Raw genomic sequence first — 14944 nt, forward strand, 5'->3', positions numbered from 1 at the left:
AGTAGTTTTTATATAGACAACCAGAGGAGTCACCACCTGCTGACCATAAGACCATTTAAGACTTTTACTTTTAGTTCCAGATATGCTTGAAATAAAGTCTGTTGTTTCACTTTACATATTGGGAAACGGGCCTCTAGTCACTATCTATCCCATATTTATGGGATGTCTCTCCGTGCAGCCTTTTTCATCATTTAGCATATTTGGGTTTTTTTCAAATCCAGAATAAAGGCTTCTGAAATCAGCATATGATGTTTAAAGGCAAAGAGACAAAAACAAGGCATTTAAAATCACCCAGTCATAAAAACAAATGACAGATATATTCGTGTACCTTCTGGTATTGCTCTTTGGAGGCCAGAGCTTCCTCAAGCTGCTGCTTTGTGTAGGTGTAGATGGCAGAGCGGTATGTCGTCCCAATATCGTTCCCCTGACGCATCCCTGCACAAAAACAGACACGCAAAAAAAAACAGACCAAAAAAATAAATACAAAAATCAAGATTTGACGATTTCAGCTGATGCGAGGTGCCGTTGTCCTCAGTTCTTGGCAGAGGGAACGTCACATCATCTGAAAACAACAGCTGACAACATTTCCAAAAATATGACTTGTCTGTCTTGGTGGAACTGAATGCTGTTTTTGACTGATTTGATCATCTCGCCGTGCATCCTTTCATCATTTAACTGTCATCTTGTCAGCCTGTCGACAACCGCGTCTGGTTAACTCAAAGGTTTCTAATGATGGCAATGTGTGTGGGTCAATCTGTGACGCACACGCAGGTGCAGACATTTATGTTCCAATGTGACTGAAGATATTTCATCCACCTACTGACAGCAAATATCATCAGCTTTACCTGCACCTGCGCTGCTGACATTGGCATGCATAACAAATCTAAATCAGTACATTAAATGTGTTTATCGGGAAGTTTTATGTGAAGGGATTGCCTAAACATGTTATGCCTCTCATTCAAAGCAGCAGCAGACAAAAAATGACATGTTTCAAACTAATTCAAACTAATGCTGGAGCAGCTTTTTCAGGACCCTGTGGCTCTGAAGGGTCTCGTTTATTTAGACGTGACTCACAGTTGCAGCCAGTACAAAGATAACAGATGCATTCAAAAACATATTATAGAAATTATAGAGTTACAGAAATATAAAGGAACAAGCCTGTATACATGGAAATGTGACTCCTAAAGTGCATTTACATGAGTTATTTTAACATTTAGACCCTTCTGCCAAAACGACAGGATAAAGTTAATAGTAAATAATTAAATGTGATGATCATAACAAAAAAAACAAGAGGGATGTTAGATTATCAAGGAGACTGCTGTGTCTCTATAAACAGCAACACTGAGGACCACATAAAGCAAGCATGGAAAAACACCAGCTGCAGCAGCTCCCATTTTTCTCTCAATAAGATGAGGATCATTACAGAAATATGACCTTTTACATGCTTCATTACTTTTCAGTATGTTGACATATTATAATATCTTTTTGTTGTAATGTATGTTAGATAAAATAACATTTATCCTATATGTGAATGAATGAAAACCTGTTTCTGAAAACTGTAATTTTTTTTGATACTGTGGGAAGAATTTACACTATTTTGTGGTGGGGTGATAAAAAGAGAGGACAAAAGCACTTAGCTTGCTACACATTATATCTAAAGGAGTTGCAGGGCCATGGAATTAGGGATGGGTATCGAAACCCGGTTCTTGTTGAGAACCGGTTCCCACTGTTTCAATTCCTTGGAATTGTTTGCCATTTTTGCAAACGATTCCCTTATCGATTCCATTCGCCCCGAATGATGTCACCACGTTGCGGAGCGTCATTTACCTGGCAGGGAACACGGCGCCTAAGCGGCTCAAACGCTCAAAAGTTTGGTTATACTTTACGAGAACGGATGACAACAGGGCGACTTGCAATACTTGCAAAGTAGAGATTTCCTTTAAGGGAGGAAACACTACGAATATGCAAAAGCATTTGCTCACAAAACACGCGAAGACCTTAAATGAATGTTGTGTTTTTAATTCCGCTCCGGACTCGTGAAGCTCAACCCAGCAGCAGCGGTAACGTCTGCACATCCTCTCCCGTTAATGCGGCAGGTAAATAACCAACTAACAGTGCATATTATGTTAGCACGATCTGCCTTGTTACAAAACCTGCCATTACTGTGCATTTAGGTGACCATGATGAGAGAGACAGACAGAGTCTGGCTGGCTCAGATGCTGGCAGTTCTCGCTGCAGTCTACCGGTAGCGTCTCCTTTCAGGCCAGGATAGACGAATGTCACCGAGCAGTGACTAAGTTTGTGGTAAAAGGCTTGCACCCATTTGCCACAGCAGATGCCCCCGATTTCACTTTGGTAAGTGAATGTGTTTAATTGTAGGCAGGGACATTACTGGATATTCTTGTGTAATTGCTACTGAATAATTTATGTTATACTTTGTTCTTGCTACAGAAGAATATTTATTTTATTATTTTACATTTACAATTTTTTTTCCTGGGGACTCTGTGTTACCCCATTGAAGAGCCGTGGGCTATGGATCTCTTAAGATCTCACTGCTGGGTTTGTAAGGCCATGTTACTCCTAAATTTCTATCTTGTTCAAAGAGAAGATATAAAACACAGTTCTAAGCTAATCGACCTTAGTGCTCTCCTTTTTAAAAAAGAATCGATAAGAGAATCGATAAAGAATCGAATCGTTAAACAGAATCGGAATCGTGAAAATCTTATCAATACCCATCCCTACATGGAATACATGCCACGAAACTCGTGGTGCACGATTTTCTGCTGATGTTGTAACAACCGTAATTACAACATAGCACCACTAGGGAACTTCCCTTTATTATAGTAGGAGGGGAGACCCCTAGAGTTGTGTATGGCCCGTAGCATTACCGACAGCCAATCACATTCATCTCTTCACTGTTGTTGTAATGGACTAACCGACTCCAGGACCTGTATGACCGTAGAGTCGACAGCTATGGATTAGTGGTCTACCTACCTGACTAGCCACTAAGTTATCTGGTTAACTTCCAGACTGCACACCCGCTAGACCTGCTAGCTGCTCCTCCCTCCCCAGATTTCCATTACAATGTTAACGCCAGAGTTAGCGGAGTTACCGCAGTCAGCAAAGCATTGTCGACTTTTACACACTATGAACCTTAGCACTCGATGACCTAGACGCTTTCATTTTCAGTTGATAGTGGAATATCTAGGAGGGAAGAAATATCCTGAACTGGCTTGGTGCAGCTGTGGCATCCTATTACAGTACCACACACAACCCAATATTCCACAAATGTTTGTAAGGGCAGACTACACGGTTAGGCTCTTGATTTTATACACGTGTGGAAATGGGACCAAAAACAGCTGAATTCAAAGATTAAGATGTGTGCCCTGATTCTTTTGTTCGGTAGTGCAGGGTGATGTCATTTGTTGCAGAACTGAAGTGGTTCTATTGATTTGCTTTGCTTGCACTGAAAAGTCAAGAAAAGTTCAAGCATCAGCCAATCACTTTCTTTCTCTTAGCCAAGTCAGTGTCACGGGTGGGGGGTTGGGATCTATCCCAGCTGCCACAGGGCAAGCAGTGGGATACACCCTGGACAGGTTGCCAGTCTGTCTCCGGGCTAACACACAAAATCACCAATTAATCTAACTCTACAAACTATATTTCTCGGGACTGTGAGGAAGATAGAGTACCCAGGGAATTCACAGAGAGAACATGCAAACCGGCCCAATGCTGGATTCGAAACCAGGCCCTTCTTGCAGTGAGGCAACAGTGCTAACCACTGCACTACCAAAAAGGTAACCAGAACCAGAAATAGCTGCTTCTGCAGTTCACCATCAGAAAGAAGGAGAAGCCAATCACTGAAGTGAGTAATCATACTTTACTACATGAAAAGATTAGCACGTGGCAGTGAGCCTGTGTCATGTAATTTGCTCATGTAAGCTTAGTTAGGTTTCATTGTGAGTGATTGGTTGCTGTCTCTATAGTGAAAACCAAGTCCCAAGTTCAGTTAAATGGGAAGGGCATCTGGTGTAAAATCTTTGTCAAATTAAACATGTGGATGATCTTTAATTGGAAACAGACATTTTGAAGATGACACTGACACTGGAGATGAGGAGAAAGACTTTATGAAATAAACTAGCACCGTAATTGTCGGGCTATAAGCCGCTACTTTTTGCACAAGCTTTGAACCCTGCAGCTTTTAGTCAGGTGCGGCTTTTCTATGGATTGTCCATAATTTTTGTGATATCGTAAGACGATTTGTTTTGTTTGTTCCGCTGTTGTACGGCACTACGTTGCCTGGCGGAAGGGCATGTGATCAGACACACAATATCGGGGTTAAAGAGTGGTATGTTGGTCACGTGTCCATCCGCCAGGCAACATAGTGTCGTACAAGTAGTGCGAAAAACAAACTTCAAAGTAGCGCTACACGTTCAGCGGGAGTCGTGGATGACGAGCGGCGATAAACTTGCGAAAAGCAAGTTATGCTCAACTCCACCGGTGGAATCTGACAGCGTGGAAAAGTGTGAAAACATCCACGATCACCAACGGATTTCGAAGGGCTGGACTGCTGCATGATGGAGAGGAGGACACCGCCACGGCCCTTCTGAGGGTGTTCGACTCTGACACTGACAACAAGGATTTCTTTGGTTTTGAAAGTGACAACGAAGGAATGAAGCTGAGAGTAGATGACGAAGCCATCCTGAGCCTGTTCGTATCCGACACTGGAGAAGAGGACTTTGGTGGTTTTAGTGGTGAATGACTGACTTTTCTTCGTGTTAAAGCCGTGTCGCTGCACCTGAGCCTAAAAGGTAGTCCGAATCTATTTTTCTGGTGTGCTGTAGGTTATTGTTATGTACTACATTTGTTACTCATTTATGAAGCACAGTACATGTTTCGTACTTGTAATTACTGCTACTTGTACATATACCTAAAAAGTTATGCAAATATGTACCCATAACTTGTTTTTCAAAATATTAATAAAAGTGGTGTGTCTCCAAACAGCCATCTCTTTCCTGACAATTCCCTTTGTGCATATTCTCTTACATATGATAAGTCAACACTGAAACACCTGCGGCTTTTAGTCAGGTGCGGCTAATGTATGTACAAAACAGATTTTGAGCAGGGGATTCGATACCCATCCCCTGATTTTAGCTTGTGCGGCTAATATTCGGGTGCGCTTTGTAGTCCAGGAAATACGGTATTCCTACTTTACACTTACTCGGAGGTGAATGTAAAGTAGGTTAAACCAGCTAAATGCAAAAGGGTGGATAATTTCTGGTAATGCAAATGTACTCTGTTACATTTCTCAGGAGGTAGCTGAAAATGTAATATATTATTTATACTAGAAGTAATGTAATGCAATGTAACAAGTTAAAAAATAACATTAAAACTAAGCTTTAAGAAGTTGGCAAATAGCAGCTAACAGTTGAGCCAGCCTGAAAAAACTGAGTCTGTAATTTTGAAACAATGAGCCTAAAACATGCTTTTGTTTCAAAAGGCTTTATTAGCTGTTTTTTTTCTGTTGCCATCTTTAAACCAAACACTTTTCTTTCTTTTTTTCTCATCAGTTTTATCCTCATAATAGTTCCCTAATGGTATTCTAAGATACATACGATGATAGATGATGCTTCCTGTTCTCACTCAGTTTAATAAAATCTTGAATGTATTACAAACTGATATTACTGTTAGTGCGGGTTAATAGAATTTCCTGGTGAAAATCAGAAGAAAATGAAGCATAATGGGGAAAAGGTAAGAAGAAAAATTACACTTTTCAGTATTCACTGCATTAGCCACTTTTTCATTCTGTTTATCAGTTTTTAAAAAAAAAAACCTCAGTGTTTTCCTTTGGGGCCAAAGTAATGAGTTTGTTGGTGAATGATGTACCTTGAGTTGGGTTGTGGCTTTCCCAGAAGACTTTGAGGAGACTGGCAAAGCTGATCTGCTCTGGTTGGAAGACAACTCTGACCACCTCAGCGTGGCCTGTCCTGCCTGCAAAATACAACATTTGTGAGCAGATGAATGATACGGAAAGGTACAGCGTGTTCAACTGATGAATCATTCCCCCTAATTCACTGCTTATGAAAAAACATTTAGATTTTTTTTCCTTTCACATTTTCCACAGCTCCATTAAGAGCTTTTTTTGGTTTGGACCTGGGTTGTTTCATTGCATTGCTCAATGTGAATGGAGGTTAAGATGGCCCCAGTTTGGAACTGAAGCAATGTGATGCTATGGACAAGATCACCCGCAAAATTGTTTTTAGCTTTTATGTAACACATTAAATATTTTCACCATATTGACTTTCCACTAGGAAGCCCTTTCTAATGAGGGACTTGGGAGTCACTGGTCTACATCGATTTGTTGTGCATTACTGAACAAATCCAGCTACTGATGAAAATACAGTGAAAAGCTTCGGAATAACAAGTGGACTGCAGTTGATCCAATTTTATTTTAACTGCTGGTTTGCAAGCAAGCTATTACCCATAATCCAGAAGTACTAGCTAAATAAGTACTTAAGTCATGATGAGGACCAAGCGAAATAGACCAGTAAAAGGACCTTGAGTTAAGATTATTTTGTTAACTTCAGCCTGACAGCTTATCACTCTTCACTTGCCATTAACAAACCAGCCTTGAAGGTCTTCTTACTGTTTTCCTTTGGATCCTTTGCTTGCATCACATGGTCTTCGTCAGCAGCTGTAAGTGCTTAGCTGTATTTTAGGTACCTCATCCATACTGTCTCTCAATTTGAGCTTAATATTTTAATCTAGACTTCACTGTCATTGACAGAAGAATCTCAACTCAAGGTTCACCTTTTCACTGGTTCTGGAGCTTTTAAAATCAAGAGTTATTGATCCCTCTAGTAGATGTGAACAAAACAGTCATGACTAAAGGGAAGCTTTTAGAAAATAAGAAAAAGCACACAAGACTTATAACTTACAGTATTCACATAATATATTTTAATATCCAAAGCTAAGGAGTTCTAAGGTAGATATTTGTATATTTTCTGAATGCCTCCAAAATGATCATATTTTACACCTAAAAAAAACAGAATATTTTTTTTCTTAAATACTGGTTCAAAGCAGATTTCAACATTCAACCACTACAAACAATCGCTGTTACAGACAGTCAAACAGCAGCTGGTGCTGGTAATGAGCGTGACCCATTACGTGACACCTCATCTTCCCCCATCTCTTATTCTGCCTCCACTCCTATGTCTCTCTCTGTCTTATTACTTTTTTAATATCAGGAGTTATGGATTCCTACGGAAAGATATTGGCGAACAGAGACAAAGCAGCAGTCGATATTAAATTAATGCTTCACCAGGCCAGTCTCACAGGAATTAATTCATCTTGGACAGCACGAGAAATACAGCAGTGGTTGGAACCACAAAAAATAATGCTGCAGCTGTTAGCTTAATAGACATTCAGCTGCAAAATAATCTGATAATCTATCATTAATTCAGAATCAACCTGCAATGACCTGAAATATTATTTTTCTCTTATTTTTGTTAAACTAAATGAATGAATTTCTTAAGACTCCTTTGCACCGGTATAAACAGCCTTTACTGGTAACTGGTGTTTGATGGCAGTGGAACAATTACATAACATCATTTTATAAATTCCATACATGTAATAAGCAGTTGCATGCTTTTACAGATCAAGCAGACATTAGGCAACATTTGCATTCATTATAATGTTTACTGACAAGTAAGAAGGTTATGTGATTACTTCAGTTTGTTTTTTGAATTACTCCAAAGGTTATGAATGGATTTGCATTAAAATTGTATCGGAGGCGGGGGCCTGGCCCAGCTTTGAAAGATTTCACTTTTGGATTTAATCTGACTCAGGATACTCTGGATTTTTCTTTTCTTTTTTTTTTGGTAAAAACTGATCCAGCTCCATATACTCTTCTGGTTTAGGGCGTCAAAACTCTGGAGTTAAGGCCTAGAAACAGGCCCCAAAACAGGCACAAAGACATGACGAAAGGGGAGGACAGGACTATATGATGAGACACAGGGGGTCACAATCAAGTCAAGCCAGACTCTTGAGCAGACACGAATCTCAGACTGGAAAAGACACAAGTGGAAAAACATCGTTCGAGTTCCAGTGAAGTTACGGGGGGGGACATGATTGGAGACATGGGGAAAAAATCTGGAAAAATCAAAACAGGAACAAAAACTCAACAATAACCAGGCATTGTGGGAGCAGGACAATACACCGGAACGGAGCAACAAACAGGAACACAAAGATTGTAAAACAAAATGTGCACAAAACACTGGCGCACAGGGAGCAGTTCATCAATAATCCAGGGGACCAACCCGGAGGATGGCAACACGAGAGTCCAAAACAGTTTGGTTCCGGAGGCCGACCATGCGGACGGCAACGGCGGCGACGTGGAAACAGTTCAGGGGGCCGACCATGCGGACGGCAACGACGGCAATGACGTCTAGAGGCCCAGAAAGTGGCCGTGATGCTGAGGTGCTGGACGTACCTTGGACGGCGGTGTAACAACCGCAGGACCAGAAGCAGAGGCCGGACCAGGCGACGCCGAAGCAGAGGCCGGACCAGGCGAAGCCGAAACAGCTGCGGATGGTGACACTGCAGGTGACGGCTGAACGGGCCATTCGGACCCTCCAGCAGACATGAGGAAGGGCTGGTCGGGCTCACCAGAACCCCCAGCGGACAAGGTAGATGGCGGCGCGGGAGCCGCAGAGTGCTTGATCTACTCACTCGAGCCTCCAGCAGGAGCAGATGCAGGGCCAGAGGGTGTCGGGACCCCTGACTGAACATTAGGCTGACTAGGTGGGTGAGTGTGTAGCTGACCAGGGAACTGAAGTGCTACAGGGGACTGCACTAAAGTCTGAACTGGCACACGGGACTGAACTGATGGCTGTAGTAACGGTTGTGGTGAGAGTGGAGTAGGTGGTGGAGTAGATGACTGCACAGGAAACTGAACTAGAGGTGACTGCACAGGAGACTGAGCTAATGGTTCTGGTGCAAACATAGCTGCTGATGACAGAACCAATGGCTGAGCTACAGGGAGAGGGGACACTGAAGACGGAGTTATGGGTAGCGGGGTTAAGGGCTGTGCTGCGGGCAGCAGTGACGATGTGGAGGTGTAACGGGTGGAGGAGTGGCTGAATTGGCTGCGGGCCGGGCGGTTAATGGCTCAGCTACAGAGTGCATTAATGGCAGGGCTATAGGTTGAATGACTGACTGAGTAGCAGCCTGAATGGCTGAGTGTAGTGATGGTTGTGGTGGAAGAGAAGCAAGTGGTAGTGTGGATGATGGAGCTAAGGGCGATTGAATGGAAGACCGAACGGATGACTGAAGTGATGGTAGAGGTGAAAATGGAGCTTGTGGTGGAGATAACGACTGTGCTAGCGGGGACACAGGAGATGGAGCTAGCGGGGACACAGGAGACGGAGCTAGCGGGGACACAGGAGACGGAGCTAGCGGGGACACAGGAGACGGAGCTGCTAAGTGAGCTTACCGCAGTTCTTTGCATTGTTATGGCGGGAGGAGCATGAGGAGAACAGTCTTTTAGATCACCCAAATGGGAAATTTTGGTTTCAAAGGAAACAGTCTTTTTCTTCTCAGCCATAACATAATCAGACCTTGGGCCTTCAGACCCAGTAAACTGTTCAGTATCACTTACACTCACCTAAGGCGTTTGCTCTGGTGAAGTCCTGGGTTCCGTCCGTGGCAATTTTCGCTGCCTGCGCTGCTGCTGCTTCCCCCTGGAAATGGGAGTGGAGATAGTGGTGGTTGCCGGTAATGGCAGAGAGGTAGAATCTGACTCCTCCTCTGACCATATTGCTGTGAGAAAAGAGGCAGGTGAGCGGTGGTCAGAGCTGGACGTGGATGGTGAAGAATTCCGCGACAGTGGCGTGGAAACCCCCTTGCGCTTTAATGGCCGCTGCTGCATTGCAGAGAGCTCCATCTGCTGCTGCAGCGGTGGTGGCTTCGGCGCTGAATACCGGGAGCGGGCGAGAATGGCTAACTCTCGGGCTTGCAGTACCTCCCGGGCCTCGCGCACCATGTTTATTGAGTCCATAAATCCTCCGAGTTGACCAAAGTGGGCGTTCCTCTCGAGGATGGCTTCAATGGCTTTGATTCCTACTGTCACGGCACGGACATCATCAGTGTGGGAAATCTGCTCTATCAGACCTTGGATGCAGGCCAAATCAATTTCCCGGGCGGAGCCTGCTGAGTCCATGTCTGGTCGCGTCGTTCTGTCATGAAGCACTGTGTGGCAGGCAGGAGTTGGACCCAAAATGCAGGACTCAGACACAAGGGATGAACTCAAAACCACAGCTTTAATTGCTGGCACGGAAAACGAGTATACAACGCAAACTAAACTAAACTGGGAAATAACAAATTAACACACAGGGAGATCCACACAGCATGAGGGACGACGCAATACTGAGTCAGAGAAACACAGGGTTTAAATACACTGGGAAGTAACGAGGGGAATGAGACACAGGAGGGCACAGCTGGCGAAACAAGGAAGCAAAGCAGGACACATTCACATAAGACATGGACCTTCAAAGTAAACAGGAAATACACAGAGACACAGACCAGAGGTGGACAGAAAAGCACAGAGAAGCACGAGGGAGAGCACAGACATGACGGGCTGGGAAAACATGTAATGTAACACAAGCAGGGGAAGCTCAATAAACTAAGCAACTTAGGACCGATAAATTAACTCCAAGAATAACAAATGAACTTGACATGAAACAGGAACACAGGAAAACTAAGAGCGCTGGGTCGAATGACCCAGGATCCTGACATAAACCTTCTGTTTGTGGGAGGTAGACAGTCAAGGGGGAGGTAAAGATGATTGTTTCACACAGGATGAACTCCTCAATGAAAAATAAATAAGGACTACTTTGAAGTGTAAATTATACAAAACTACTCCAGCAGAATCCAGGAATAATAAAAAGAGAAATGAACACAGCAGCTGCCATTTAAAGACACAAAGACAGTGGACCTCCAGCAATTTTTGGACATTACTTAACAGTACCGCTGAGACAACACATATATGTGTCTCTTTTTTTTTGTTGTTCACTTAAGCACAGAATAAGAGAGAGACAGAGACCAACTAAACATAAAAGGTGACTGAAAGAATAAATCTGTTTGTGTGGGTATTTTACCAAATTGGAACTATGGTGTTATAAGCCCACTGGGACTGCACAGCTAGACTTGACGAGCACTTCCCCCGAGTGTCAGCTGTGTTATTCAGTGTGTGACAACATAAGAAAAACAAAAAACAATTAAAAGAAATGATATATCATGTTTACTTTGTATAATTACAGCAGTGGCAGCACTGATAACTAGGGATGGGTACCGGTATCATGGCACCGGTTCTGACATAAACGGTAGTAACCAGACCGAAAAGCAGCGCACATTTCGGTGCTTTATTTCGGTGCTTTTTTTCCTGAGCTGTGATACACTTTAGATTCTAGCCAATCATTTTACGTTTCCGAGGATAGTAGGCGGGTCCAGGTACGTACGTTCTTTTAGAGCAGAGCTACAGATTAAAAATGCCCAAGGCGAAGCGGTCAAAAGTCTGACTGTACTTCACAGCAAAATATGCAAACTCAGCAGCAACAAGTGCTTTAAGCTGATACTGGGATACTGTCAAAGGAGGTAACACCTCAAATCCGATGAAACACCTGGCGACGCATAGTGGGGTTTTTTTGGTTTTTTTTAAAAGCTGAGAAATGCACCGTATTTGATAGCTTGCTGTGAGACCTCACACCGAGCACATCTACTGCGGGTGTGGTGCCTGTTATCGGACCCGGAGTTAGCAACATCCCCCAAAAACCCGAAGAGGAGAGTCCTGGCCCCTAGCCCTGCCAGTGTAGCAGAAATGATGATGGATGATGATGCAGCAGCAGCCGTTCTTCTCTGCGTGAGTAGCTTAATGCTGTTCGTGTGTAATTTACGTTGAGTAGGCTCACCACGTTATTACATTAATGCATGCAAGGTGAACTACCAAACACCGTAGTAGTTACATGCAGCTGTCCTCTTGTTTGATGGCAGATACTCCCTTCACCCTGGCCAAAAAGGCTAAAATGACCAAATAAAAAGTGGAAAACAGTTAAACATGAGAGGTTTTTGGACAAAGTTTGTGTTTTTTCCATTGTTTAAGCACTGCTTCCAGCCAAGAGTGATACCATATATGCCCCATAGCTGCAGAAAAGGCTAACATTGTTATCTTTTTACAAAAAAACAGCTAAACATGAGAGGTTTTTGGACCAATTTTGTGTTCTCCATTCTTTAAGCACCGGTTTGAGCACCGTTTAAGCACCGGCACCCTTTCAAAAGTACCGATTTGGCACCGGTATCGGATAAAACCTAAACGATACCCATCCCTACTGATAACCCCCAAGATAAAGAAGACACTATTTTGGCTGCTCTCTCATTCGCAAGGGGTTGATATTCCTCAGTAGCTGCTTTTTTCAGGTGATGAATGCTGAGCTTGTATGATGTCAGCCGTCAGAGTTCAATGGTTAAACCCTTCTCATCGAAATTTCTGCACAGAATGCAGAAACACTCTCACAAGATGATTCACGTTTTTTCGCCTACTGCTCCCTAGCAGCAACTTCTTTAAAGGCTTTAAAAGCCAGAAAAGTCCAGAAACCAATGATGATGTTGCAGTGGATGGCTATATCCATCCCTTACACATATATAAAAAAAAGAATTCCCCTCTTGCCCTTGCAGGCGGGGAATCCTTCAAGCTCGGGTCCTCTACCAGAGGCCTGGGAGCTTAGCTGTTCCCAGGACTGCGCTCTTCTGGACAGAGATCTCCGATGTTATTCCCGGGATCTGCTGGAGCCACTCGCCTACCTTGGGAGTCACCGCACCTAGTGCTCCGATTACCATGGGGACCACCGTCACCTTCACCCTCCACATCCTCTCAAGCTCTTCTCTGAGCCCTTGGTATTTCTCGAGCTTCTCGTGTTCCTTCTTCCTGATGTTGCTCTTATTCGGGACCGCTACATCGATCACTACGGCCGTCTTCTTCTGTTTGTCTACCACCACTATGTCCTGTTGGTTAGCCACCACCATTTTGTCCGTCTGTATCTGGAAGTCCCACAGGATCTTAGCTCCACCACCCTTGGGGGCGTCTCCCATTTTGACCTCGGGACTTACAGGCCATATTCAGCACAGATGTTTCTGTATACTATGCCGGACACTTGGTTATGGCGTTCCATGTATGCCTTGCCTGCTAGCATCTTGCACCCTGCTGTTATGTGCTGGATTGTCTCAGGGACATCTTTACACAGTCTTCACCTGGGGTGCATGGTGTCTGGTGTGATAGACCCCAGCCTTTATGGATCTTGTGCTCAGAGCTTGTTCCTGTGCTGCCATGATTAGTGCCTCTGTGCTGTCTAATATTACATTACGATATATATATACACAGGGCTCTAGAGTGCGACCAATTTGGTCGCAAATGCGACCAAATTTTTCAGTGGTGCGACTAAAAAAAATTTTTTGGTTGCACCTTCCCTGTGGTCAACAACAGACACACATTTTGCCCCTATCGTGGACTAAACCAATCAGAGATAGTCAGGGGCGGGACCTCTCTGATTGGCCGTGGTCCAGTTGAAAGTGCAGGTGGAAGTGGGAGGTGAGTAGCTTGAATAAAGCGATATCAATTCATTAAATCCTGAATCGACTTTTAAATATAACTGTGTTTTGCCAGAAATGCCAGATTCTCAGATTAAAGCTCACAAAACCATTTCAACAACAACCAAACAGCAAATGAGAGCAGGTACACGGATTCCACACAAAGACGTAAACACAGAGCGGACCGACGCATCAGAATCAGCTTTGTCTTTCTCGGCTTTCTCACCCGACGGCCCGTAGACGGACACGCTGTCGGAGCTTAGCGATTCTGATGCGTCCGGTCTGCGCTGTGATTACGTCTTTTTGCGCTGATTCTGAGCTGCAGGTTTTGTCTCTCTCCAACCAAAATTCACCGAGCCAGCAGCAAAAGAAGCAGCAAACTGCGCTTCACATTTGATCAATGCGTCATGAATTTTACTGTTTTGCTTCCACGACTATTAAAATCACATTCATGCACAGCTAGCTCTCTCTCTCTATACTTCAAGAACAGCTTCCGTCTCCAATCTCTGTTTTCTGTATTATTCATTCGCTTATTACCCACCAGTCTACCGTTGTTTACAGCGCTGTGGCTGCTGTCTTTTTCTTTTCTTTTTTCACTTAAATGACCTCGGACAAGAAAGCCTATTTTTTCTGTTATTCAATACTGAAGAAATGGATGGATTATAGAAATCAGTGATGATACCCAGCCCTAGTGAGCAGCCTAGGCACGACAGACGTGGATGTAGCTGTAATAGGAAAAGAACTATTGCTAACTTTTCTGTTAAGTTAAGGCCTGATCCTTCTGAAATTCATAGCCAGTGCTCTGACATGGTGTCATCAATTTTTGAATGCTGAAAAAGCACAGTGTATCCAGAAAAACACATTATATTATATAAATTATTATAAAATTTGTGTGCGCCTAACTTTTGTGCCGTTACGCCTAACTTTTTAAAGTTAGGCGTACCGGTACGCCCATGGCAAAAAGTTAGTCTAGAGCCCTGATACATATATACTACTGGTCCATTCTTGTAACAAACTGACTACAAGAAACATGTAAATTAAAAATATGCTTATAATCAGCCTTTTAAATCAAGTGTTATTTCATTATAACTTCACAAATTTGAATGTGATCCATCTACATAATAAGACGGCCCTGTGTAAAAGTCAGAGTCACCAGTCATCTCTTTACATTTTGATAGTAGAACAGGAAATAGTTGCATCGATTTATTGACACATCTGCAAACACAGTATATAAGGCAAAAGCACAGGTTATACAATTTTATCAAGCTTGAAAGTCATTTTTTGTGTAATCACCTTTTAATTCTTCAAC

General features: G+C 43.2%; 1 protein-coding gene across 2 annotated transcripts in view; it reads right to left on the reverse strand.

Moving 5' to 3' along the window:
- Positions 1-14944, reverse strand: part of msraa (methionine sulfoxide reductase Aa) — a 70541-nt gene that overhangs the window by 16637 nt on the left and 38960 nt on the right. For both annotated transcript variants that reach the window (XM_026194169.1, XM_026194168.1), the window contains exons 4-5: positions 5884-5988; positions 329-435 (exon numbers count right to left, since the gene is read on the reverse strand). In XM_026194169.1, the coding sequence (XP_026049954.1) occupies positions 329-435; positions 5884-5988 (212 nt within the window). The remainder of the gene's footprint in view (positions 1-328; positions 436-5883; positions 5989-14944) is intronic.

This window comes from Astatotilapia calliptera, chromosome 15, assembly GCF_900246225.1.
Source record: "Astatotilapia calliptera chromosome 15, fAstCal1.2, whole genome shotgun sequence".
NCBI lineage: Eukaryota > Metazoa > Chordata > Actinopteri > Cichliformes > Cichlidae > Astatotilapia > Astatotilapia calliptera.